The sequence below is a fragment of the Perognathus longimembris genome, chromosome 6 (genome assembly GCF_023159225.1).
Source record: "Perognathus longimembris pacificus isolate PPM17 chromosome 6, ASM2315922v1, whole genome shotgun sequence".
NCBI classification, from domain to species: Eukaryota; Metazoa; Chordata; class Mammalia; order Rodentia; family Heteromyidae; genus Perognathus; species Perognathus longimembris.
Genome location: NC_063166.1, coordinates 27944036 through 27958546, shown reverse-complemented (window position 1 = coordinate 27958546; position 14511 = coordinate 27944036). Strand labels below are relative to the sequence as shown.

The window sequence follows — 14511 nt, the reverse complement described above, 5'->3', positions numbered from 1 at the left end:
ACCAAATAAAAGAAAAAAGAAAAGAGAATATAATTAAATGAACTATCACACAGTGGAAGGACAAAGGAAAGGCATTACTTTGTTGTATATATACAGAAGGAGAAACTTCCAGATTACTGTAAAATGTCCCTAGTACTTTACCATCTCACTGTAGGTTGAAATTTTTATTGCAGTAGGAATTTGATCATGGTAAGAAACATATACATTTCTTCCTTTTCCCTCAGAACCTTAAGTTTATCCTAGCAAAATGATCTCTTTGGATTAACTGCTACTTAATGGGGTCAGTACTACATGACCATTTCTCAGTCTTGTCATACACTTGAGATTACTACGAAAAGAAATGACCAAGTCTCATTGAATTTTTAGTAGCAAGAAATTCACACTATTCCACATCTGCTAATATTTCTACACCATCCCACCTTTTCTTGTTTATTTTACTTTTACTTTGGCAGTACTAGGGATAGAACTCAGGGACTTAGGCACGCAAAGCAAGTACTCTACTACCAAGGTACATCTTACCTTCCTTTGACTGCCTATGGGTTTGTGAAAGCAGGCATAGTAAAACATTTCACCATGGTTTGTTATTGAACGGCAGTTTGTCCTTTTGTGATTATGAATCCTGAGCACCTATCATAGAATACCTTATAACTTTATAATGTTATAATAAGTTTATGATATACTTTTTTGTGTAGTAGTGTGTTCAGGACAAGGACGTGTGTGTGTGTGTGTGTGTGTGTATGCATGCACGCATGCATGTGTGTGCCAATCCTGGGACTTAAACTCAGGGCCTGGACGCTGTCTCTGAGCTTTTTTGCTCAAGGCTAGCACTCTACCACTTGAGCCATAGCATAGCTGCAGGTCCAGGTTTTAGCTGGTTAATTGAAGATAAGAGTCTCCTGGGCTTTCCTGCCTGGCTGCTTCCAACCACAATTCTCAGATCTCAGCCTCCTGAGTAGGTAGAATTACAAGCAAATAAAAAATTACAAAGAAATATATTTGGAGATCTTAATAATATATCTCATTGGATTTGAATTTTTTAAAGTTGTATAAATTTAATTGTGTTAAAATGCATACAAAATCATGTGTTGCTCAGAATAGATACCCAAAAGGAATTGTTGTTATTGAGACAGTAGAAAAATATTTTGGAAGAAAATTCATAAGCCAACTAATCCTCCTTGCCCAAATCAAACCTTAAAGAAAATGAAGTTTTTAGAATTATAAAAATAGGAGCAAAGGCTACAGTTGGACAACATCTGATTTACTTTTCTGGAAATCACTGTATTTTGTTCCAAGGAGTGGACTATGGAACTTTGAGAGAACATGGTTACGAAACTGCTGTGTGATCATTGCCCAGGAAGTGGCAGGGACTGTTTTGACTCCCCTGTTACTATGTGAGGGATGGAATTTTGTAACCAGAAGGTTCCACAGCAGTTGGGAATGACAGTTGTATGAGTAGCAAGCCGAAGACAAATGTGTGTGTCCTGTTACTCCTGCTCAGAGCACTACATACTGCAACTGTGCCAAGATTTCTTGCTTGCATCAATATTTTTTATAATTACCAACCCTCATGTGTGTAATCCATTAATAGCAATTAAAGAAAAACTTACAAATAATATCTGCAGTGTCTTTAGGTTAGGCAGCCATCTGGCTGGCTGACATGCAACACACACACATACCACATACGGAGCCTTAGATGCGATATTACAACACTTGTGCCATTTTCAACTACCTCCTCTTGTAGAAATTGAAATAGCTGAATTTTAGAAAGCATTTGAGGCAGATCAAAACTCATTGTGAACTATTATTGTCCTGCTATAAGTTGCAGTTCATTCTAGTTCATTCTTTTGCTCATCTCTTGTGGATTAATACAACATCCATTTCTTTTAGCTTCTGTGAAGTCTACTCATTCTGCTTTTCTCAAGATGGACTGACTTTTCTCTCTTGGGGTCCTTTATAATTGCTATCCATAGATATTTCGCCATAGCCGAAGCCACCTTTAAAAGAGGATGCCATTAAATTCCAAACATAAATTTGTATCAGTAGGCCTTTATGAACTGAAAACAGTATAGTCAGGAGAATTTAAGAGGGGGGTTAGTGGATGTTTCAAGAAGTTATTTTTCTTTGTTTTGTTTTTCCAGAAATAATTCAGCTGAAAAATGTGATTCAATGAGTAGGCATCTGGGGAAAGTTTCTTAGAGCCCAACAACAACATATTTACAGAGACAGAAGCTGGTGAGTTTGGAATCTGGTAAAGTTTGGGGAAACAGAGATGTTAGTGCGAGAAATAAACATTGGGATTCTAACCAATGGGTGTATTCTTTCCAGAGCAGTAAGAGCATTACCACACACCCGCTTGTTTTTCTATTCCTAACTATGAATATGCCTGTTTTTTTTTTTTTTTTCCACCCTCTTTAATTCAGCAACTGGAACAACTCAGCAAGAAAAGGTAAAGAATGTGGGTTGAAGCAGTCAGGATCATTTGGTACAAAACTTTTGTTACAAATCACTTTTCAAAATCCTTACACTGGGGCTGGGGATATAGCCTAGTGGCAAGAGTGCCTGCCTCGGATACACGAGGCTCTAGGTTCGATTCCCCAGCACCACATATACAGAAAACGGCCAGAAGCGGCGCTGTGGCTCAAGTGGCAGAGTGCTAGCCTTGAGCGGGAAGAAGCCAGGGACAGTGCTCAGGCCCTGAGTCCAAGGCCCAGGACTGGCAAAAAAAAAAAAAAAAAAAAAAAAAAAAAAAAAAATCCTTACACTGTCATATTTTTCTTTTTTTAAATGTACACATACATTATCTTTTCTTCCTTTCCACACAAAGAACTGGTAAGCCACAGAACTTCTCTCAAATCTGTCCAAGAATAGCAAGTGTGGTGATACATGGTTGTAATCCCAGCACCTAGGATGCAGAGGCAGGAGGATTGTGAATTCAAGGCCCACCTGTGTATCATGGGAAGATGTCTCAAAAGGCCAGAAACAACAGTGACAGTAAAAACTGGAGCAGAGGAAAAACTTTTTAAATAAAATTATAAGTGAAAATTATTCATAAGCAAAAGGCAATGGCATTGCTGGTGAGAATGAAAGGAGGATTCAAAGGGAAAGGGACCCTTGGGAGGCATAGGAAGAGGTGGAGAGGAATGAATGAGAGCTCTCCAGTTGTGCTCTGCCAATGCAGTCAGTGCAGTCAGACAGTGCACCTGAGCACTCCAACTTCAGCGTTCCAGCCTCTATACCCAGTACATGCATTTTAACTATGTGACATAACTTTAATTCCAAAAGTAAAAAAGATATTGAAAGGAACACAAAATAAAAACAAAGAAGATATTGAAAAGGAAGAGAACTGATAGGTTGACACGAAGGGCTGAGGCAGTTCTGAGGCAGTTCAAAGCCAGACCAAGCAGGAAAGTCTGTGAGACTCTTATCTCTAATTCACCACCAAAAAACCAGGACTAGCTCAAATGATAGAGCACTAACATTGAGTTGAAGAGCTCAGCGACAGCACCCAGGCCCAGAGTTCAAGACCCATCACTGACAAAAAAAAAAAAAAAAAGAAGAAGAGACACACAGAGAGATTCTTCCTCCTCAAACACACCTGGAAACTCATCCAGTGGGTGGACATCTGCAGATCAGGAAGGATAGCCCTAAGTAGAAATTGAATCTGCTGCAAACTTGATCTTGGGCTTCCAACTTTTAGAACTGTGAGGAAATAAATGCATGTACTTTAAGACACCGTGTTATCTTACAACAGTTGGGACTGACTAATAAAGTGTCTTAGACTGTTGTACTTGCTTCCCTAGTTTTAGATCATGGAGAAGGCTGTGCTACTTTTGTAGAATGCTGCTCACTCCATTTCTAGTATGCCTCCATATGTTATAGTATGGACATAGCAAATTAGGAAATGCAAGTATGGGGCTGGAAGCATTGCTCAACAGTAAGAACACCTGCATAGCAAGCATGAGGCCTTGAGTTCAAACAACAGGACAAAGAACAAACAACAATAAAAGTTCTTGAGACTCCATCTTGCCCAATGCTCAATATGGCTAGTGATACGAAAAAATATCAATAGGAGAATTGCAGGCTAGGCTAATAGGAACATAAACTGAGAATTATCCAAAAACTAACCCAACTCCAAAATAAAATCCCCACAAAAATCTGCATATATTGCTTCTATCTTTTCTTCTTTAACAGCTGGTAAACCACATATTAGCCATTACACTGTTATACCAGTCACTAAAGAGGTGCTTTTCAACAAAGTTAGAGACTGGTCTCCTTGTAATTGTGTATCCTATAAGATTAATACTATTGACACTGGCAGAAGTGTGAAATGAAATCATTCTTCTCAAACTCAAATTCACTTGCTCTTCTCCCCTTAAGTATCACACACCATCCTAACAACTCCATTTTCATGACACAATCTGCCAAATTCTCAAAACCTGAAGCTGCAGATTAAAAAATATAAGCAGGTGGCTCATGCCTATAATCCTAGCTATTCAGGAGGCTGAGACTGGAGGATTGTGGCTTGGAGCCAACCTAGGCAAGAAAGTCCATGAGATTTTTATCTCCAAGTAACTACAAAAAAAAAAAAAAAAAAAAAAAAAAAGCTCAAGAACTGTCTCTAGGACCAGCACAAAAGTAAAAACAAAACAAACCAATATACTTCCACTTATCCTCTCTTTCCCACAACTGCTGAAGAGTTAAACAAGTTATTACAATCTGTTAAAAATAATCTTTAAGCTCTAAACATTGAAATCTTCTCTAATCTTCCATCATAAATTTACTATTTACTAGCTTTATGGTTTCTGGCAGATTAATTAGCATTTTGGAAGTGCTGAATAATTTTGGTCTCTGTATTTTGGTGTGTAGGATGGGCTTGTGGTTGAGTTAAAGAAAGTTCATAGAGGAGACCATGCTGGCTATAAAACTCTCAGCAATACTTAATCATGACCAGCAGGCCTGATACGACACTGCAGTTTTTGTACCCAGATTCTATCGCTATCCTAAATCTATCAGCAATAATAACTTTCCTTAAAAAAAAAAAAAAAGACCATTCTCAGTCCAGATGTCTCCAAACCACTACCAACTGTTGGTAATATCGTTGTCTTAATTCCTTCCAAATGAAGAGTTGGCTCTTCTCTGGTTGTGTGGTGCCTGCCTGTTCTGTCTTCAAAGCTCATTTCTAGAGAAACCATCCTTCCCAATAGAAAGGGAGGGGTTCAGGTGGATCTCTCCTATCTGAGTATAATTATTAGTAGCTTGCTTTTCACTTTCAGAAGTGTCCTAATTTGGGTGTTCCTTGTTTCACCTTTGCCTGGACTTCCTACACTGGTCAGAAAAATCACACACAGTTCCCTGTTCTCACCTTCAAGCTATTTTCCTCCTCTGGAATGCTGTTCTGGTACCAGTGCCAAATCCCAAAGAACTTTCCTAAATCCAACTGAGAACTCACCCTTGGACAGAACTCTGAGGATTCACCCAGACTCTTGATAGTCCTGCCCTCCACCAAACCAGAAACGCATAAATAACTCTGTATAACTTTAATTAGCTCTGTTTATAAATTGCTGCTTGCATGTTTCTTCCCCCTCCAGGTATTTTTCCTTGTGTTTATGCTGTCTCCTTTAATTTGTAAACTCCCAGAGACAGGGCCTGACAAAGGCTACTAGTACTGTCATAAAGTGGGTTTAAAGGTAAGGATGTTTTGATTTTGTTGTTGTTGTTGTCAAAGTATCTTTTTTTTTTTTTTTTTTTTTTTTTTTTTTTGTAGGTGCTGGGGCTTGAACTCTGGGCCTGGGCCAGGAAGTCAAGGCTAGCTAGCACTCTACCACTTGAGCCACAGCACTACTTTCTCAAAGTATCTTTTGGTAGTGCTTTGTTAGTGATGGTCCTGAGATTATTAACATAAAAATATATGCAGTCTCCTTTAGCATCGATATTATAAAAATAAAATCAACAGTCAAAGCTTCCCATCATGTGAGTGGAAAGTATGCAGGTGGAAGCAAGGCATTCCAGTTTACCCTCTTCAGAGGTACATTTATGTCTCTTCAAGGCTGCAGGGATTATCCCAGAAGACAAATACTATTTTCTTTCCAGAAATGAGATCTAAAAACAGAACCGAGGCCCAGGAAACATTCAAAACCATCAGATTACCAGTTTGTGTCAGGAGTCCAAGGACAAGGAATCTAATGGAGGAGGCTTCTTTCCAAGCGTTTTACCAAAAATGCACCACAGGACCCAACTCTGCCAGGTTGCTAGGTCGGTGGATCTTTCCTTTTCCGTGCAGGTAACAAAGGGAAGCCCGGGCAAGCATTCACCTCACTGCCGGGGTAGGCCGGGGGGGCGGGGGGGGGGATCCTCACCTTGACCACCTGCTGCCCTGGCTCCCCGGGGCGGACTCCGCGGCCGTCACCACGGGCTCAGAGCCCGCCTGAGGTGTAGACCCACGTAGGCGGTGCACGAGATAACATCAAAGCCCCGGGCAGGGGCCAGAAAGGGGGGGGGGGCAAAGCAGCAAGAGAACGAAGCGCCTCCCCCTAGCATTTCCTCTCACGCCCACTTCCAACCAGGGAGGCTTTGGGTTTCTGCTTTTGTTGTTTTTAAAATTAAAAGTTAAACCCACGAAGCTTTGGATCACACTTTGGTAATGCAGTTCTGGTAAGTTCTCCCCGCCCCCCCCCCCCCGGTTCTTTTGTCTGGCTCCAGGCTTGGGGAGAGCCTAGGCATGGGAGGGGGGACCAGAGTTGGCAGGGCGTTCGGGCAAGGGTTTGTCGTCGGGTCGCCGGGTGGAGGAGGAGGACGACGAGGAGGAGGGGATTCGGCGGTGGACGGGAAAGCCCGGGCGTGCGGCAGGCGGAGGGGAGGGCTGGGCGGTGTGACCCGGCGGCCGGCGGGGAGGAACCTCCGGGATCTCCGCGTGGCGACGGCGGTGGTGCTGGTGGCGCAGCCTGGCCGCTTCCAGGGCCGAGGGCCGGGACCGCGGGGCCGCGCCAGGGGGAGTCCGAGATGGGAAGGCCGGGCCGCCGCGTGGGAACCTGGGTCGGGGACACGGGAGGGGGATAAGGTGTGTGTGTGGAGAGGGGAGGGGGATAAGGTGGGAGGGAGACGCGGCTCGGGGATGGGGTTGCGCGGTCCCCAAACTGCTCAGCGAGAAAGATGCTTGTACAGCACCCCTCGAGCCCCACTTCCTTCAAGGGGTACACCATGGTTGCTCACTGAGCCTGTCTGCGTGGAGAAAAATGGACCCTAGGAGCCCCTCTTGTGCAGTGGTCACCCTCTACCCCATTGTTAGATTTTTGACAGTTCCAACTGCGTTTTATCATCCATGTTAATTCTCTGGCTCGGAAAACCACCTCTCATTCATTTATTTGATAGATTTTGATGACCTGCATTGAATTTGCTACAATGTTTTGTGGCCAAACAAGACAGGGAACATTTTATATTTTTATAACCTCGCTGCATTTCTTTGCATCCTCTTAATCTAGGAAGTCAGAATTGGAGGCAAAGAAAGTGGAGTTAGGAGAATTTACAAACTTGACTGGGAGTGTTCTGTATTGTATCAGTCTCAAATGAAAGTTTCAGGTCGTGCTGTTGGTCCCAAAACACTTTGAACGACAAAACACACCCATTACAATTCAAAAACTGCATGTGTATTTTGTTCAAAAGTTCATCGTTGTGCCCAGCAATCTATTAAAGAAAAAAAATTTACGCAGTTCCTTTTAACGCCCCAGGTGTCAACACAAACCCATTCTCATGGAAGCCTATCCTGACAAATTATTAGCTACAATTTCACATTTAATAGCATACTTAGTTTTTGACTAAATGACCCAGTTGGAGAATTAGCCAACTAGATAGTTAGATGGATAGATGAGTTTTCAACTCTTTGAGTATCCCTTCATTTCCTCAAGGAGACAGTTACCTATTAAAAATATTTTAAAATCGCAGTATTTCATTGTTAAGACTAGCGCAACATGCTAAACATTGTATTTGCAGTTTGATGATCTTACCTCCTTCAGCCAAATATACTTTTTTTGGTACGCAAATTTTTCCCTTTGCATAACATTATTTTTGGCTTTAACTCGCCATTACTGAGTGTTCCATTTTTAATCAACCCCATTCTGGAGCTCTGAGTTTTTCTTAGCTCCATTGAAGCTAAAGGAAGGATTTCCTTAGGGGAATTCGGGGGCCAACCCTCGCTGGAGAGACCACGACGTCTTTATACGAGCCCAAAGAACAGAATCATTCCTGTTTGCACAGATGGTCAGCTGCCTCGGTGGGCGTATGGTCGTTCAGTGCTTCTCTTCCTTAAAAGGGGAAAACGGTTTGGTTTTTAAATCAGTTTTTTTTAAAGCATTAATTTCTTTGTTTTACCTTCTTCCTTCCAAGTTAGAGGTTGGCTCGTTCAACTTCTGCCTGCCTTTTTTTTGTTGTTGTTATATTTAGCCTTAGTGATCCCTAAACTGATAATGTTCTTTCTGGAGTAACCGAAAATCTTCCAGTCCCATCTTAATTCTAGTCAGTAGATTTAGACTCCAAGCTTCCTCCATGGCCTTCTAGGAGCCTCGGGGCAAACTCTGGCAAGTGGTAATTACTTCTACCTCTTTCTCCCCGCCCTAGCTTTCCACAGGCCGAGTCCCAAGCACAGCCCCGACCCCCTTCTCCCGACCCCCAGCAAGCTGTCAGGCGGGCAGGCAGGGGTTAATGGCGCTCCCAGCTCAGGCTCTGGGAAGCACCCGCCGGCTGTGGAGCGGCCTCTGAAATAACCTTGGCTTCCCTCGCTCTTTGAATAGAACATCCGCCACCGAAAAGTGGTTTCAGTTCAGGGTTAGTAATGAGTCCTTTCCACCCTCCAGACACTCCCCCCACCCCCCCCGCTCCGAACGCGTTTTTTTTTTTAAGTTGTTTTTCAGAGTTAATGAGTTTCAAGTTTCACAATGATTTTTTCCCCCCTTTCAATGCGTTGCTGAGGAAACCCCCTTGGGGTCCCCCCCTCCTCCTCCGGGTCTCCCCCTCCCCCCCCGTCGGCCCGGGCGAGGGGCGGGGCTGGGAGACCCCATGACGTCACCGGGCCGGCCCACATCCTGCTTCAGAAAGTAAAGAGACGGTAAAGAGAAACTCCGGCCCCGCCCGGCCCCGCCCCTCTCCGCACGCCAACCGCCCTCAACTGCGCGGCCCGCCGGGCCTCCCCCGGGCGGCCTTACCTGCGGGGCTGGCCCGCCGCTCTCCCCTGGCGCCGTCCCCGGGGGTCGTCGGGACCTGGGGACTGCGGTCTCCCCGCGTCCCTAACCGCCCCTCCCCCTCGGGCCGCGCCACCGCCTCCTTCCGCGTCCCCCCTCCCCGCGGAGCCCGGCGGGGCGGGGCGGGCGGCAGGGGCAGGCGGGGTCCGGGGCAGCCCTGCCCGGGGGACCCGGGGCCTCGGGGCTCCGGGGCCCCGGCGCCCTGCGATTGCAGGGCCGGCCGGGGTCACCTAGCGCAGCCCCTAGCCTGGGCTTTGCGGACGACTCCACACGCCTCTCCGGTGTCCCCCGCCCTCCCGGCCGCCCAGCCCCCGCGTCGGGACGCCCCCTCCCCGCTCCGCGCCCGCGCGTCGCGGCCTCCCCCGCCTCCCGCCCCCGGGGATCCCCTGCCGCCCCGCCCACCCGCGGGAAAGCCTCCGACCTTCGGCCTCCCCCGCCCCCCGCGCCGCCGGCCCGCGCGCCTCCCGCCTGCCCTAAAGACGCTAAACGTGCCTTACTCTGCCCGGGGGGAGAGGTAAAGCCTGTGCCCCCACCGCGCCCGGACCCGGGGTCCGCCCCGCGGCCCCGCCGGGGTGCGCGCCCCGGCCCCCCCGGACGCCCCCTCCCGAGCCGGCGGGGGCCCTCGACCGTGCCTCGGGCCCGGGCGCAGCCGAGCGCCGCCGCCTCCCCCGCCCGGCGCCCGCGGCCCCCGCCCGCGCGCCCCGCTCCCCCCCGCCCCCCGGCCCGCTCCCCTGTTTAATATTTCAGCGCCGGGTGGTGGGAGCGCCAGACTCCGGCCTTTGCTGTGGCTGGTGCCCGGGCGGCGGCGGCGGGGTCGGGGACGGAGCCGGGGACCGGGGAAGCAGCGACTGCTGGAAGAGGTTCTGTCGTGTGTTTGAGGTTGTCAAGTGAAGGAGGGCTGGGTGGGGGGGATCCCCGGCCCCGCCGCGGCGGCGCGGGGGTCGCGGAAATCCCGAGCCGCGGCTGCCGCCATCAGCAGCAGCGCAGCTTCAGGGCCGGCAGCGGCTCCGCTGGGCGTCCTGGCAGCAGGTTCGGCGCGGGCTCCGCGGCGGGGACGCTGCAGCTGGGGAGGGCGGCGCGGTGGAGTGGCTGTGTTGGGGGGGTGGTTGTTAGCGGTGGTAAGGGGGGGCAGGACCACCTCCCCCTCGGCGTGCGGGGGGCGTGCGGGCGCGCGTGTGTGTGCGTGTGTATGTGTGCGTGTGTGCAACCGCCGACCTTGCAGAGGGGATGGCTGCGTGCGGGAGCCACTTGCCACTTCTGGGCGCCCTCGGCGCGCGCGAGCGGCCGGGGCTGCGGTCCTGGGAGCCCAGCAGGTACGCAGGGATCCAGCTTTCCAGCCGCAGATGCCTTTTGCTAGAGGATGGAGGGGTGGCGAGGGAGACCAGGCCTCGGCTTCCCAACCTTCCCGGCTCGGTGGCTTTATTTATTTTCCTCCCTTTTCCTTCTTTGCACTAAGTGCTTATTTACTCCTGACCACCTGGGTAGTTTCTTCCCGGGTTGGGGTGTGCGCCTGCAGCTGGTGGACTGGGGGGCGGTGGGTAGGGGCGCGGGTGGGCTCGGGTTTGCCTTGGGGTCAGGCTGGGGAAGGAGTTGGCTGGCTGGGAAGAGGGGGCGTTGGCGGAGCTGGGGCGAGGAGGAGTCTAGGGCTGCCGCGCTCGCCTCATCTCGTCGTCGTCCTCCTCCTCTCTCTCCACCTCCGGCTTCCCGCATCCACTCCGAGCTCCTTCCCGAGCAGGCACTTCCATTCCCCCCTCCTTCTGGCATGCAAAGCGCTTTGTTCAGTGCAGCGTTGCTGAGGGGTTTTCCCAGGCTCCGCCCTCCACATTCATTCATGTTTTTTTTTTTTTCTTTCCTCCTTGCAACTGTCTTTCCGCTTTTTGATCATGTCCCTGTTTTTGCTCTCCGTAGTATTTATTTCTTCCCCGTAAAGGAACAGTTTATCACTCGTCTTAGTCTACAGTGCTGTTGTCTTTGAAAAATACCCACTTCCTCCCCCACATGGATTTGAACATGGGATGGACAGCCAGGGACAGTGGGTAGGCTGTGAGCGAGGTAGCAGAAAGCTGTTACAGATTGAGAATTTGCATATTTTACATTTAGGCTCAGGATCCGATGGCGATCACATGATTGGATTACAATCGGAGTTCACGCTTTAAAAAACTTCGCAGTATCGCGGCGCCCATTTAATAAAGCTTTAACAAGGAACGGAGCTAAGCATTCCTACGATTTATTTGGCTATCGTGCCTCTGAATTCTCTGTGGAACCTTCCTGAATCCGATAGTACAGGGAGTTGAGGAGGCATATCTTTTATAGCTCGTTTAGTAAGATGCCACCTGGAATAAATAGCCCTGACCATCATAATTCACACTCTTGCTAGTGCAGTTAAAGACTGGGAATGTTTTGTGCTATTCCATCAGAGAAAATATACCAGGGGCAAAGCACAGACGTTAATTGAAGCTCTGATGTTAATTGAAGCTCTTTCCCCTTCTGTTTCTTACTAAAACGGAACCTTTCTCTAAGAATATTGGATACATTCTTGACCACATCGGTTCAGTTAAGGGGAATGAGTATTTCAACATTTTTGTGTGACACGCCAAGTGTTTACATTGTTCAGTTCAGTTTTATAACAACCTTCTGGGGTGGATAATGTTTCTTAGTTTTACAGTTGGGAAATCTGAGCTCCAGGGAGGTTAAGTACCTTGACCTAGGCCACACAGTATGGGGTAAAGCCTAGCCTTGAACCCAGTTTGGTTATACTTATGTCTTGCTGTGCTAGGCCTCCTAGCAAAACAAAAACAAAAGCAAAAAACTGAAAGACATTTTCTCCTCTGAGGCAAACAATAACCCAGTCATGGAGTGCCATATTTCTTAGTTGCTAATCTTAGGTTTCTTAAACTCCAGACTTGGTTTTGTCCCACTTATTGTTAGGATTAAATTAGGGACATTGTAGGAAATACTGGGAGAATAGCAGGTGCTTATTTCTTGTGCAACAACAGATATAACAGCAGTTTTAAATGAAACATTCCTGTCCCCTTCTATTGTGTTTGCTCCATGATTAAACACTGTTTCAGGATTAGTACCCACATCTTGGTAATGGTCTTTGCTTTATCTACTTGGTTTGTAGTAAGCTAAAACTAAAATTCTCGCTCTGGGATCCTTGAGAGAATCTGGTAGAATAAAAGACCAAGGTGGCCACTTTGGGGAAGATAGGTGGTTAGGGTTTAGATTATTATTTTGGCATAGTACATGTTCAGATCACTTTTTAAAAAGGTAGCAGTCAAGGCAGATTGGTTGTGCTGCATTAACAAATAACCCTCAAACATCAGTGGCACTAAATAAACAAGGGCTGATTTTTCTTTCTTTTTTTTGGTTCCTGCAGTGAGATCATGTTGTGTTTGTGGGAGCTGAACTCTGTTGTCAGATTTGATGTTCTAGGTCAGGGCACAGAGTGCATGGGGGCAGGGAGGGGTCTTACTGTGACCCCTGAATGCTGCTGCAGAGAGTGCAGCCCTACTGTGTGTTTTGAAGGGAGGATTGTAGTGATTGCATAGCAGCTTCACTGAGCCAGCTGTGGAACAAGATGGCCAAGACATGATACCCGCCCTTATGAATGGGCAGATGGAGTATGTATGGCAATCCCTTTCTAGTCTTCATCTACCTTGAACTATCCCTGCTAATAATAGTTGAAAACAGTGGCTTTTTTCAGTCTTGTCTGATAAAGGTAAATTGAATTTTTTCCTGTTTTCTTAATGAGAAGGCTCACATACTGGCAAAGTAACCTGTTCTATATTTATCCAAAATTTTTTTTGTCTTTTCTTTTTTGGTACTGGGGATCGAACCCAGGACATTGCACTTGCTAGGCAAGCGCTTTACCACTGAGCTACATCCCAGCCCCTGTTCTATATTTATCTAAACTTAGTAATGTTTTATCGTACCAAAGGTTTTTTTTTTTTTTTTTTTTAATTATTTCCTGAGTTTAGAGTCAGGTTAGGCCGGGCTAAACTCTAAATTTTGAAGTACTTTTTTTTATTTGATTCAAGGTGGTCAAATATGTTTCTTGTTTTATTTTTTTCCTTTTTACAGCACATGGATTAACTGAGTTTATGGAGTTTATTACACTGAGTTTATGGAGCCACCTTTTTGTGACCTGCTCTTGCTACAGTTTCTAAGAAGAAAAAGCTCCTAAGCCCAAGAAGATGCCTCGAACAAAACAGATCCATCCCAGAAATCTACGAGGTAAGACCATATGTTTTCACTAAAAATAAATAAAGCATACAAAAAATCCTTTAATAAACTATGTTTTTGGTGTCAGAAATGGTATGTTTATTAGATACTTACACTGTTTTGCTGGGCACTTAAATGGTTGAGTGTTTGCCTGAAATGAGCAAGGTCTTAGCTTCTGTCCTCAGAACTGCAACAAACATGCTCTTTTCCTTCAGTTCCATTTGCCCTACACAGTTCTTGTCTCTAAGGAGATATAAGTATATGATGAATGAATTAGTTGTATTTGATGAAGTTAGAATTGTTCCATCATTGGATATTGAAAGCTATGAATGAATGTTTCTTAGCAAGAACTTTATTGGGTTGGGATCAAGGAAATCTGAAGTGAATGGTTGATAATCTTTCTCAACTGGATTACCGTGAACTTTATGTGTTTTATTGCTCCTTTTTCCTTCATACCTTAAAAAAAAATTTAGTAGTACTTGAAATTAAACTCATCTCATGCATTTTAAGGAAGCGCTCTACTACTGAACCACATCCCCTCCCCACCCATACTTTTTGTTTTTTGATATTTGTTTATGTGCTGCTCTATAATTTAGATTAATAAGATAAGAAATAGAGTTGTAGTTGACATTTACCTAGAACTTAACTTGTAGAACCTAGAACAGATTTAACTTCCACAAATACACATATGTGTGCACACACATATGTGTGTATACAATGTATATATACATATGTACATATGTGTATAGGTGTACATATAGATGTATGTATACACACAATACACATAGGTTTTATACTAAGACTATTTTATATTAACTGTAAAGAGATATTTTAACATTAGGAAAGCATAATTTAGTTTATTGTATAAAAAGATTTGTATTCTTGAGATACTTTAGTATAAGGAAAGTAAGCATAATTTAGTTTATTGTGTTAAAAGATTTGTATTCTTCTAATGTGTCTTTGCCCACTGGGAATAGCATTTATTTTTTACATTTAACTCATTGTAGATGAGAATGTACCGGTGTTACTAAAAGAACTGTTATCACAAATAATTCTA

The 14511-nt window shown here is 45.8% G+C and overlaps 1 protein-coding gene across 7 annotated transcripts in view; it reads left to right on the top strand.

Moving 5' to 3' along the window:
* Window positions 1-6226: 6226 nt before the first annotated feature.
* Window positions 6227-14511, top strand: part of Hivep1 (HIVEP zinc finger 1) — a 116205-nt gene continuing 107920 nt past the window's right edge. Inside the window, exons 1-2 of one of the 7 annotated variants that reach the window (XM_048348478.1) lie at window positions 6227-6280; window positions 13314-13466. In XM_048348478.1, the coding sequence (XP_048204435.1) occupies window positions 13427-13466 (40 nt within the window). In that variant the 5' untranslated portion in view covers window positions 6227-6280; window positions 13314-13426. Of the gene's footprint in view, window positions 6281-6539; window positions 6652-9636; window positions 9745-9987; window positions 10110-11014; window positions 11267-12310; window positions 12952-13313; window positions 13467-14511 lie in introns of those variants that run through there. The other 6 variants (XM_048348472.1, XM_048348474.1, XM_048348475.1 and 3 more) reach the window with 6 other exon arrangements.